The 14091-nt window shown below is 34.5% G+C and overlaps 1 protein-coding gene and 1 pseudogene across 2 annotated transcripts in view; both read left to right on the top strand.

The window, feature by feature from the left end:
* LOC147069668 (alpha-tocopherol transfer protein-like) overlaps positions 1–5108 on the top strand; it is a 43093-nt gene extending 37985 nt beyond the window's left edge. The window contains exons 5-8 of the mRNA XM_085950414.1: positions 234–430; positions 742–852; positions 4110–4212; positions 4957–5108. Of these exons, the coding sequence (XP_085806540.1) occupies positions 234–430; positions 742–852; positions 4110–4212; positions 4957–5108 (563 nt within the window). The remainder of the gene's footprint in view (positions 1–233; positions 431–741; positions 853–4109; positions 4213–4956) is intronic.
* Positions 1058–4988, top strand: LOC147069669 (mitochondrial inner membrane m-AAA protease component paraplegin pseudogene; annotated as a pseudogene). Its single transcript, XR_015071165.1, has 3 exons — positions 1058–3613; positions 4110–4212; positions 4957–4988. The product of XR_015071165.1 is annotated as a mitochondrial inner membrane m-AAA protease component paraplegin pseudogene (transcript).
* Positions 5109–14091: the final 8983 nt, after the last annotated feature.

Genomic DNA, 14091 nt, shown 5'->3' with positions numbered 1-14091 from the left:
ATCAAACACACGCTAATTTATGGGTGCGAGGAATATAGTAGTGGGCAAAGTAAATGCGGGCATGGGTTTTAGTTCCAGAAATGACCATTGTGACGTAGAAGACTTGATATAACAGTTACAGTGTAGTAATTCTATTATTATCCTCATTAGTCATTTAGCTACAGATTGCTAAATGAAAGCATTAGGTAAGTACTTTGATCAAGAAATATTCTTTTATTTGTATATTTTTCCAGGAGCCAACAAAGACGTTATAACACCAAACGTCTCAGAGACCCTGAAGGCAGCTCTTATGATTGGAGACATTCGCCTGGCCGAAGAGTCCAGCGGAGTGGCTGGCGACGTTTACATCTTGGATGCATCGGTCGCTAACCCCAACCATTTGGCCAAATTCACCCCAACCCTTGTTAAGAAGTTCCTCATCTGCGTCCAGGTAAAATATATGTTCTGTTCATTCCCGGATTTTTTGCGGTGATGGATTCACAACCCTATTAAAAATCTACTTCCCACTTACTGTGATACTGAATTTATGTCTGTTTTCATCACCAAATAATCACTAATATGACATCTGTCTAACACTGTCAATAAATAATTTAAAAAATTATGCATTATATTGTTACCTACTCATATTGTTTTTTTAACTTTTATTCTTTTGATTATAAAAGATTTCAAAAGGATTTTCAAAGATGTCCATATTTCGGTTTTACAGTAAAATATTAATATTTTAATTTCATTTAATTATAGGAAGCCTACCCAGTCAAGTTGAAGGAAGTTCACGTGATCAACGTCTCACCAGTCGTTGACACAATCATCACCTTTGTGAAGCCCTTCATCAAGGAGAAAATCCGGGACAGAGTGAGTAATTTTAAATAAATTAATTATTCTTTTATCAAAGACTCCATCCATTAATATCATAAATAAATTGATAAAACAGATTTCTAGTTTTAGTAGTTTGACTATAAAGAATATAGATGGTTCTAGTTAATAAAAAGTCTATTTTTATTTTAAATAAATTTAGTTATAGCATAACCTATAAAATTTAAAATTTGACAGACTCGGAAAAGAAAAACTACCTACTTAATTACAATTCGCAAACATTACAATATTATCTAGTGTTATTTTTCGTGAAAACATTAACTTTCGATATTGTTAATGGAATATTTCTGAAATATTTGTCACTGCAAAATGTTTTTGTTTAAAAAGCTAAATTATCAGTTAATTAAGTATGATTCGCGTATCATGCTTTCGAGAGACGTTCATAAAATCGCCAGCAAGCACAAAATCACCAATTTAAAGTCAGTTTATCCTGAAATCACAAAGTTTACAACATCTTTGCCATTGTTATTTTGGAAAGGATTTCAACATTCGAGCATAAAGATTTTAAATGCCGAGCTTCGGGCTATATGTTCGTTGATAGATCGCTCTATGAAGAAAGATAGTAATAACGTTATGAATACTCAATGGAGAAATATTCACACATCCTCAAGTACCAGCCAAAAATTGCCCCCATTTGGTCAACCAAAGGAATCGCCGAAGCAAACAGACTCAGGCCCGGATAGCGTTGACCCACGCAAAAAGGATGACGACAACAAAAGACCCCCCCTGCTCGCCAAAGCTTTCATTTGGATGCTTACAGGATACGCTGTGATCGCTGTACTATCTCTACTGTTGCCTAGTAATGTCCAGCCAGAGATGACTCGTTGTGTATCATGGAATGAATTCCTTTACCAAATGTTAGTTCAAGGTGAAGTAGAAGAATTGATAGTGAGACCGGAATTAAATATTGTTACTATTGTACTGCACGAAGGAGCAGTAATCAAAGGAAGAAAGGTAGACCACCGCTTGTATCACATGAATATAGTTGATATGCACAGAATTGAAGATAAATTACGAGAAGCTGAACAGTTATTAGGAGTTAAAGAAGGTGTTCCTGTTGTTTATGTAAGAGATGGTGAGGCTGCGGGCAAAGTTCTCATCACTCTTTTGGTTATTGGCTTGATTGCTTCACTACTTTCAAAGAGCAAAGGATTTAAATCACCCATCAATCTTCATTCGTTTACTCAAATGGGTCGTGCAAAATTTACACTAATTGATCCCTTATTAGGACCAGCGAAGGGAGTGAAATTTGAAGACGTAGCTGGCTTAAAGGAGGCCAAAGTAGAAGTCATCGAATTCATTGATTATTTAAAACGTCCTCAATATTACAAAAGTCTTGGAGCAAAGGTTCCTAAAGGCGCCCTATTATTGGGACCCCCAGGATGTGGAAAGACATTATTGGCGAAGGCTGTCGCGACAGAAGCTAATGTCCCATTCTTATCAATGAATGGTTCTGAATTCATCGAAATGATAGGAGGACTAGGTGCCGCTCGAGTTCGGGATTTATTTAAGGAAGCCGGTAAAAGGTCACCGTGTATAGTATATATTGACGAAATAGACGCAATTGGTAAACAAAGACTGGGAATATCAGGTGGAGGGGGAACTGCTGGAACAAGTGGAGAAGGCGAACAGACACTTATTCAGTTACTAGTGGAAATGGATGGTATGGCTTCTAAAGAAGGCGTTATCATGCTCGCCTCTACAAATAGAGCTGATGTTCTAGACAAGGCTTTGCTTCGACCTGGGAGATTTGACCGTCACATTCTCATCGATTTGCCAACATTAGAAGAACGGCAACAGATTTTTGAGCGGCATCTGAAGGACATTGTTTTAGAACGTCTTCCACCATTCTATTCAAAAAGAATGTCTTATTTGACTCCAGGTTTCAGTGGAGCAGATATAGCTAATGTATGTAATGAAGCAGCATTACACGCTGTTAGATTAGGTCAGACGACGGTTAACGGTGTAGATTTAGAATATGCCGTTGAAAGACTTGTTGGAGGAACGGAGAAACGCAACCATGCAATGTCGCAGGAAGAAAAACGTATAGTGGCTTTTCATGAATCCGGCCATGCTCTTGTTGGGTGGCTTTTAGAACACACCGATGCTTTGCTTAAAGTCACTATTGTACCTCGAACCAACTTGGCTTTGGGATTTGCACAATATACACCCACAGATCAAAAGCTATACAGCAAAGAAGAGCTCTTTGATAGAATGTGCATGGCTCTAGGAGGGAGGGTGGCCGAAGCGTTGACTTTCAACCGAATTACTACCGGTGCACAAAACGATCTCGACAAAGTTACAAAGATGGCATATGCGCAGGTGCGACAGTTTGGAATGTGTAAAAAAGTGGGACTTATGTCATTTCCTGAAGAAAACAATGAAAGTGGAAGATCACCTTACAGCAAAACTTTGAAAAATCTTATCGATCTCGAAGCCAGAAATATTGTATCCAAAGCATATTTTCACACAGAAAATGTTCTTAAGGACAGTAGAGATAAATTGGAAATGTTGGCAGATACTCTCTTAGCTAAAGAAACATTGAACTATGCCGATGTAGAAAGGTTGATTGGACCTCCTCCTCATGGGAAGAAGAAACTAATAGAACCAGTTGACTTTGAAATGTCCATAGGAAAATTGGAAATAAAACTTGAAGACACTGCTGCACCTTCAAATAAATCCAGACAATCTGAGGGCAATTAATAGTGATCATTCAAAATAACTTATTGTTTGTACTTATGTAAGCATCCTTATTGTTGTAAAACATATTCAAATCTACTAATACTGAGTATTAGTTATGCCTTAAGCTCTAATTACATTGGAAGATTCTTAGGCCAACCATATGCCACGATCGTGAAAAGTCACCTTTAAGTCATCCCTAGAGTCATGAGCAGTTGTGAGCGAATTGGAACAATTCCTATTTTTTGGGAATGATCCCGTCAATTAAACTTGAGTATCCATGAATGGCAAGCTTGTCCTATCTTGCGTTTGACATAATAACACATATTTAACATTTACATAATGAAGGCTGCCTGACAAGTGGAGGCTTGTATTAACAAATTTTTGTTTTTATGACAAATAGATGTTAGCCACTTGCTCAACCTATTCGAACCTGGGACCCGCAACATTATTAGCCTACACATTAGTCACTCGGTCATTCTGGGCGTAATTTTAATCAATGATAAAAATCTCGATCAGCTCTGATCTGATACATAATCATTATCATTTTTTTCTAGATCTTCATCCACAGTGACATGGAATCTCTGTACAAGCACGTGCCAAAGGACATGCTGCCCGAAGAATATGGTGGCAACGCAGGATCCGTCGTCGACATCAACAGTAAGATATATGTATTTTTTAATATTATTGTTTCATGAATTAAGAAAGTACCAGAATGTCAAATCCGCAGTCGATTGTCTACATCACAAGTGTCACTTTGAATCTTTTTGTTATTGTTTTCTGGAGCGTAATGGAATAGTTTATATTCTCGCCAGATCTGACAGAAAGATTATAGTCAACGATTCTCTGTAAAGATGGTAACGTGGATTGTCACTTATCACGACAGCTCCGCCCAATACTATGACGTGTTCTGACATGTTGACTTTTGGCTTCATAATTTTTTCACTCGGACATTATTCATTATTGAGTAGGTAGATAATAAAGTAAAAATAATCAATCTATAATTTTATTGTTATTAATCTGAATGCAATTTAAAATGTGGTTCACAAACAGTTATTAGGATATGTGCTTGAGAGGCCATCTATAGACTGATCTTATCATACTAATCTTATGCTTTCTGTTCGTGAAAATATATTTTTACTAAGTTTATAAGTATAGTGTATGGAATAAACGGATACAATCAGATGCTTATAATATACTTTGTGAAAATATATTTCCATGAACAGAAACCATAAGTTTCGTATGGCACACGGTTCAAAACCACATGCGGATTCAAACTATGGTTGGCCATCTGCGCCATCTGCTAGTCATCAGACTGTGTGTGATATGATTTAAACATGACTGATGAAAAATGAATCGATTACGATGTGAAATTATTTTACATAATATTTATATTAATTACAGACGCATGGAAGGAGAAGCTGGCCAGCTACACGCCCTGGTTCAAAGAACAGGAAAACATCAAGGCTGATGAATCACGCAGACCAGGCAAGCCAAAGACCCACGACGACCTCTTCGGCATGGACGGCAGCTTCAGGCAGCTGGTCATCGATTAACCGGAACCAGTTAACCATCATTCAGTCTAGGAAACCAATCTTCACCAATCGTCGACGAAATCCATTTTTATTATTTCATCCCATCAATAGTTTTAGGACTAAACTGCTATTCTTAATAATATTTGGACATGTCTGATTTGTTAACAATAATTGTCTTAAATAATATTGATTTCAATTAGCTCCCAAAATTAGTAATATTTTCATTAATTCCGTATTTTGCCACCTGTATGCAGGACACACATACAACCTTCTTACCCCCACGGAACATATACATGATAAATGTTGTTTTTATATACCTATGAGTTTACTAAGTCTGCACATTAAACAAGTCGAATATTCTTGTGATCCTTGTCAATTGGTTATATACATTATTATTTCAACCCTCTACATACAAACTAATGTTTAATAAAATTGATCATTCCAGGGTAAATTTTTGGCATATTCCATATCAATATTATAATACAATTAAAATAAGATGACATCTGTGTAGATTATTCTTAAATTTTAATAAACCAGAAAGTATCAGAAAAATTTATAACTAAAATAATTTTCCACTTTCGAAATTCAGTTATTACCTACGTATAATGTTATAGTAAATAATACTAGTTGTTTACATAAAAAGCATAAACCCATGCACCAATTTAAAATATTTGCATCGTATATTAATTTACTATATTAGAAAAATGACTAACGCTATTAAATTAAGAACCTCGCATCATTATGGTTTTCAAAATCTCTACTACAAACTACCTGTATTAAATTCACAATATATTTTAATGAAATGCAATCACAAAATGAACCAAAATAGGTAACTAACTATTCAAATTAATTTAAATATGAAAAATTACTGCCATCTGTTGGCTATTTTTGTAACAATTTAAAAAAAAACTTTATATTTTCTCATAACAGATGTCTACTTTTTTTTATTTACCCATATCAATTTCAACATCTCATTTTCATTATACTATATTTTTATACCTCGTGATTTCATTTGCATTTTATGTTATAGTTTAATATTGCTCAACGAATATTAGTCTTTAAGTGCACCAATTTATATTTAATCTTTTAGGCCTAGGTTAGAATATTTTCAGCAGCTGGATAATAAACGAATTTTAAAATAACCTCTACGGATTAGTAAAATGCTATATATTTTTTCACCTCCTTGTCGCACTTATAATATGTTTTGTTTACGATGTTTATATTATATTTTTTTACCCATTGTATGCACATAAAATATTTTTTTTAAATTTTCAAACATCTGTAAATAAATATATATTTTATATAATATAAAAAAATAGTTTTATTGATAATGCGTATTTCTGTTGTTCGATTGATAAATCCGATACAACGAAACTGTCTGAAGCACAGTGATGTCCCTGGACAAAGTCTTCCTCTTACATAATTATTATAGTCTCAAATAATATGAAAAATTATTAATGGTTTTGCCTTGCAACAAACTATTATTCTTTAAAAACTTGCAGTTCTCTACATTTGTTGAAAAAATGTGCTAATAAAATAGTTGTAGTTTTTATTCACAGGTGGCTACTGTTAATTTATAATAATATTATAATTATTATGGGATCACTAATAATTAGAAAAGTAATAATAATGTGTTAATAATTAAAAGGTTGCCATCATGCATTTGAGGATTAAACAGACAAATAGATATTTACACCATTTTAAAAAAAATGACATACCAATTTACTGAGAATCAGAACATTTCTACGAAACCTACTCTAGAGACGAATTCTTCACTTACCAGCTGGGGGGAAAATAGTAAGCTTGCAATTTGAGACATTTTTTTTGATAATTTACGTTTTAAAGCGTTTTAATTAATAAATTGCTTGTTCTGGCAGAACACACTAACTGGAGAATACTAGTTTTGAGTAATTTGACTTTGAAGTTGTTAAAATGTTTGAAATGGTCTATCATGTGAGTTTATTAAGTAATCCTAAAAAGGATGACTTTAAAATAAAGACTGTTTATTTATTAAGAAGGTTTTCAGATGGTAAAGTTTGAAATAAGGAACATTTTGGTATAACTAACTCAATATGTAATTTTTTCGAATTAGTGTCTTCTGCCAGAACAGTGACGAAATACGTATCTAAAAACATTAAAAAGAAATTTATATTATAAATTATAAATTTCTAAAATATTTTTAAACATATAATTTAAAAAAAATACTGACATGAAAATAAAGATATCATTTTTACTCTATCAATTGGACAAATTGATTTCATAATAATTTGACAGATGCTTAGGCCTTGAGCAGACAAAGAGCGGTCACGCGGAGCAGGTTCAGCGTTCAGAGTTCAGCGTTCTTTGTACTTCATGGATTTCATCAAAACTCTGCACACAGTAGGCAGTCAGACCGCGCCAGTCAATGAGAACGCTTGCGTTCTAGAGTTCTACTCCCGGAACTCAGTACCTCTCAACCATTGCAATGTCGGGATCAGAAAAATTAATCGATTTAGTACGAGAGAGATGATTGTTATATGATTTAAGTGACGCAAATTATAAAAATCGTCAAATGAAAGCCGAAGCATGGCTCAAAATCGCAAAGGAAATAGACACCGGGAATGGCACGTGAAAAAAATATGTTTTTATTATCACTTTTATTGTAGGTTTTGTAAATGGATAACAATAATATCTCGATATTATTTACCTACAGAGCTACTAATACTACTACGTTCAAACTGGAAATAGCGACATTATTTGCCCAGTTCGAAAATCAACAATATACAGATACAGACGCTGACACTGAATATTGGAATACACCGGACTGTCCTCCCTATGTCTCATCAACCAAAATACAGCCGAGCACTTCACTGGTTGCCTTTTATCAGACGGTGGAAATCGCACTTGATGATACTCCTTAATACCCAGTAGATATTAAAACAATATTATTCTTTATATTACATATTTCATAAAACAATAAAAATGTACCTTAAAAAAACTGCCAGTCTTTCTTTTGCAGAAATAGCCATTCTCCTATTGGTATCTTCTTTTTCTATGTCAAATTTAATTAGAGTATATAATTCATCGAAGCTTTGTCAATTGACATGCAAAATTAAATAAAAAGAAATTCTCCTTCTTCTCGCTTCGTGTTTATCGGATGCACCCAGTGCTTTCGTTTTGTTTGAGACGCCTGTAAGCTCCACAAAAGCAATGCTTCGTATTCGGAAGATGAGCTGTCAAACGACATGTTACACTACAACGTTTGTATACAAATGGAACGCATTATTGTTGACCGCCACCTGTCTGCTGTCGGAACTCGTATTGAACGCCACCGGTCAATGGTCGGTTGAACGCAGAACGCCGACCGCTCTCTGTCTGTTCAAGCCCTTATAGTGTATAACCTACTAGCATATCGACCATGGGGGGCTCACAGGGCTGAAACCTGGGGGTTCATCTTGTCGCGTTGACCAGATAAGTGAGATAAACACACATCACAAATTTGCTCTAATAATAAAAAAAAAACTCTTAAAAGACATAAATAAGTTCCTTCCAATTTTGAATTTTTACCAGAAGGTTTGCATATTTTGGATTCGATTTTTATTTGATGTTCTTTTGTTTGACTTTATCTGCTGTCAGAATTATTATTTTCATTTGACATATTGGATACAGTAAAGTTAATTTAATTTTGAAAAATCTAATTAAGTACTGTAATTATTGCATTAAATTATAAACATACAACATAAAAGTGACATTTGACAGTTTTGACAGAAAATATGATGTAATTAGAGTGACACCCAGCAGGAGAAAATGATTTAATAGGTTTCATGACGTAAGAGCAGTCAGAAATGATAGTGTTAATAATAATTAATTTTACCATATTATTATGTAATTCAAGCGCAGTGGAGGAAATGGCAATCTGCACAATTTCAAGGGTAAGTTATTTCAATATACAGGCGGCCCTCGACTTTCGAACGTTCTACTTTCGCACAATTCGCTATTTCGTACATTTCTTAAAATTTAGATTTTTATTGAAGATGCAAAAACTGTGTGCTTCCATGCAGTCCCTCCTCTCTCCTCTGCTCTCTGTCACATTCTAAAATAAATATAATGATGGTATTCAACTATCTCTTGACAAGTTTATAAAGAAAACACCAGATTGCTAATACCTTTATTATACCCATTGATAAATAAATATTTTAAAGCACACTTTTTGATGTTTTTTTTTACACCCCTGTACTTTCGAACATTCAACATTTACTTTTTCAGGAATCAATTACGTGCTAAAGTCGAGGGCCGCCTGTAGATATAATATATGTATATCGATCACTGAAGCGACCTCGTGCAAAGCCGGGTATTAAATACTACACAAATAAATAATGTTATGGTATGATCCATAAGTGGTAGAATGGTGTTAGATTCTTGTGGCAGTGCAAGCGACTCATTTAGGTGATGGTATCGTTACTTTGAAATGACACCAACACCGTTCCAAAGTGATTTCATCATGGCCACAATGCCAGAAGAATCTGTCATTCTTATACCTATATGTTTAAAATATCCAAAATATAATTATAATACAGTTAAAACATAATAAATTTTATTATTATTATATATAACATTTTTTATCATCCCACTTTATCCAAACTGACTAAAATATATTTTTTTATTCACTTAAGGGCGGACGTGCTCAGCGTGGGTCAAAATGGAACTTTTTTCTATTTTTAAAGCATGATCCTGGACGTACCTTAAACGTTGTAGATAATCTATTTATGACTATATTCTAAAACATTAGAGCGAGAGGTTTAAAAGAATACAATTTCACGTAATAAAAATACTTTATGCAGTCATCAAATGTTTAAAATAAATATAAAGGATAATAAGGCTTCAAAATTATATTAATAGATTATCTACAACATTTAAGGAATGTCCAGGATCATGCTTTGAAAATAGAACAAAAGCTTCATTTTGACCTACGCTGAGCATGTCCCCCCTTAAGAGCCAAAGTGCTCTGTGAAGGTAAAAATTAAGAATTTTGAGTACAGGGGGCTCTGCGTTAGCCGAGGGTAATTGGGACCGAAAAAATACCTCTAAAAGCAAATCCGTTTAAAACGGGGACCAAAATTACTTATTGAATGGGTTTAATTGGGATACGTACACTTAGAAAAGAAAAAGACATGTTGTGAACAAGATAAGAATAGCGTAGGAGTGTGGGATTGAAAGATTGAAAGTGACAGTTGACGACTGTGAGCTATTGCGCTTGCATTTTTTATGTGTTTTTATAGTATTTTTGCATTCACCTGCAAACTCGTAACTGCGGGGACTCAGGTAACGAATACTCGGATAATGAGGACTCCCTGTATATACATTTTCAAGCTTGGCCTAAATAGGTAAACTGTAGATTTTATAGGAAACATGTAATATAATATTGTATTATATGTCGTTATGATTCCCATTCTTTTATAATGTTAGAGCGCGATGCAGAACCATCTGGATTAACTAAGTCACACTTGACAATATACACCATCCAGAGTTGCTAATTTAGCATGCTTTTAGACATGTCTTGACCCTATTAATGGTTCAGTTTTGGCCCACTGCTTTTTTTCTGTAGAATTACTGGGCTTATAAGACGTTTTCTATCTATGGATACTGAAGGCGACGCAATGAAGGTTGCTGATATTAGCCTCCTAAAGGTAGATGCCTATCTTCTAAGTAACATTTCATGGTCTCATGAAATTTAATACCTTCAATTATAATATTAATTAATATTAAAAAGTAAACTTTTCATTTGAGTTTGTAATCGACTTGGAATTTTAAAGAAATTGCAACATTTTAATGTAAAATGTTAAATTTTAAGTGAAACAAGATACAGATATTATTATAACGACATAGTTATACATCTTTTTGACAAAGTCTACTCATTATTCAAGCATAGCTCGCAAAGATACCCTGATTTTTTAACTTTCGACCTTTACACAGCACCCGAGCCCTTTAACACTTGCACACGTCATGACAATCGAATTGTTATGTGATTGCAATTTTATTTAGATTGTTATTTATGATTGTAAATTATTAATTACATGTTAGCTTTAACCCAATGAACACGTCAACTTTTTTTAATTGAATTGTTTTAAATTTATTATTGAGTTTGAAATATTATGTTTATTTATCATCTTATGTTTTTTTAATACCTACTATAACCCGCGATGGCCGCGCGGCTTAAGCTTTGGCCTATTGCATCGTGGGTCTCGGGTTCGAATCCTGAGTCTGACAAGTACACACATTGTTTTTCAATTTGTGTATGAGTCAGAGTATGAACCTAACAGGTTGAGCAAGTTTCATTTGTTACCATTTCTCGTAAAAAAAAAAATCTGTCAATACAAACCTCCACTCTGTGGAGGCCCATATGATTCTATTAGGATCTGACATGGTCGAAAAAAAAAAACTACTATTACCTATTGACAGTGGCGGCTCGATGACTTTCTTGGTGGTGGTGTTTAGCCATTATTTATTAAATATATATACCTACCTACTTTCTCATATTATACATTATGTACCAAGCTACTTATAATAATATGATTGTATAAATGGGATTTTCGGAATTAATAAATAATAAATGATTATCTGAGTCGTTATTTAGTCACATCTAAAAAGCGTGCTTAAAAATATTGACTTAATTATTAATAATAATTATTATTACAGACTTACCATTCTCAGTTTTGAACAATGACATACAGCGAACGTTTTTACTCACGGGTTATTCGATTCGCTCCCCAACTAACGCGAATGCATTCACATCCTTTGTAGAACAAGATTTGTACCGCGGCGGCGGGATGGGACTGATGCCATAGCTTTCCTAATTTGTACATAGGTGTCACCGTGAAATAGAGCGTATTTAATTTAATAAATTATTTTAATACCGCATAATCACCATTATGTTATTACATAATTTACAATCATTGTAATAATAATCAATATCTCTTTAACATTGCAACGGGCTTAGAAGGATTTAATAAATTAAATAGTGCATTTAATCATGTAATTAAGTAGGTATACTATGAGAATGATAAAAGTATCGGACGAGTATTTTTGACATGATAACGATGTAGGGATGGTCCCTACGGACCCTTAAGGTAGAGCCGCCCCTGCATATTGATGAGGTTTATAATAAATAATACTTTAATCGCAATCTTTTTAGTATGTATTATGTTTTATTTAATTATATATCTCACACCTAATTTTATTCTGTCAGAGAAATTAAAATTATTGGGTTTATTCTATCAGTGATTCCCAACCAGTTTGCACAAATTTGCGCAAAGAAAAAGTGCAACTTAAAACTTTTTTGGTAATATAGTAAAATATTGTTTGATATAACCAGTTCCAAAAAAATACTAGCTGGTACAATTAAAGTTTGGATAGTTTGGATTGTGTAGATATCGCGTCAAAGGTAGAGATTGTTATTCATTTTTGTTGCAGCGAAAGATAAATGTATGAAACTTGTGTGAGACAGTTACTAGTTGTCAGTAATGAACATCTCCGCCTACTATGCACTAACAGCACATTATTGAAGCATTTGTTATAACTGACAGTTGTTTAACCGTAATAGGTATAGTCAATTTCTTGAGGACGCAATGACTCAGATGGGTCACGTTGTTAGATTCAATGGATCTAGAGCTCCCCGTAAAGTTCACGAAGAAGTCCCCGGGCCAACCCCAGAGAAGATTGGCGAATAACGTGAAAAGGGACGTAGAGAGGCTGAGTGTGACCGATTGTAGAGAGATATCGGGATAGAGATCCTGGATGACAGTTGTGAAGCCGGCCATGGACCTAAATAGTCTGTAGGTAAGTATCATAAGTAGGTATAGACAATAAAAATATTTGTTATGTGTTGCCAACAGGCGAAAAATTAAAAAAGGAGGAAGTGCGAATAATAAAACTTTCCAGAGTGAACAATTATTGCGTAGAGGTGACAATTTTTTTTCGCCTGCGGCACTAATTACCTATCACTTTTTATTGATATGTAAGTCAGAGTATTAAAGATATATTTTCTTATCATATGTCAACTTATTGCTTGCACTTGCGCAAAGAGTATAGGCTATATTTTATATATAAAAATGAATGCCTGTGTGTCTGTTTGTTCATCTGTCTGTCTGTCTGTCCCGTATGCGTTCCTATACCATTCATCCGATTGCGATGAAACCTTCGTCAGTTGTTGTGGTAACACCCGCAAAGGTTTCTGAATTAGTACAACGAGTACAACCATCTTCTTCTTCTATTCGTATGCGTTCTTATGCCATTCATCCGATTGCGATGAAATTTTGACCAGTTGTTTTGCGCACGCCCGCGAAGGTTTCTGAATTAGTACAACCATCTTCTTCTTCTATTCGTATGCGTTCTTATACCATTCATCCGATTGCGATGAAATTTTGACCAGTTGTTGTGCGCACGCCCGCGAAGGTTTCTGAATTAGTACAACCATCTTCTTCTTCTATTCGTATGCGTTCTTATGCCATTCATCCGATTGCGATGAAATTTTGACCAGTTGTTTTGCGCACGCCCGCGAAGGTTTCTGAATTAGTAAAACCATCTTCTTCTCCTATTCGTATGCGTTCTTATACCATTCATCCGATTGCGATGAAATTTTGACCAGTTGTTTTGCGCACGCCCGCGAAGGTTTCTGAATTAGTACAACCATATGCTTCTTCTTCTATTCGTATGCGTTCCTATACCATTCATCCGATTGCAATGAAATTGTGATCAAGTGTTCTTCTCACGCCCGCTAAGGTTTGTAAATTGATACAACCATTTTCTTCTTCTTTTTCTTCTATTCTATCTTCTTCTATTCATATGAGTTCTTATACCATTCATCCGATTGCGATGAAATTTTGACCAATTGTGCGCACGCCCGTGAAGGTTTCTGAATTAGTACAAACATCTTCTTCTATTTGTATGCGTTCCTATACCACACATCCGATTGCAATGAAACTTTGGTGAGTTGTCGTGCGCACGCCCGCGAAGGTTTCTGAATTAG

Source organism: Rhyacophila brunnea, unplaced genomic scaffold (assembly GCF_057557595.1).
Source record: "Rhyacophila brunnea isolate RB1 unplaced genomic scaffold, BYU_Rbru_1.0 scaffold_23, whole genome shotgun sequence".
Taxonomy (NCBI): domain Eukaryota; kingdom Metazoa; phylum Arthropoda; class Insecta; order Trichoptera; family Rhyacophilidae; genus Rhyacophila; species Rhyacophila brunnea.
The sequence above is the reverse complement of the archived record's forward strand: the minus strand, read 5'-3'. Positions and strand labels throughout refer to the sequence as shown.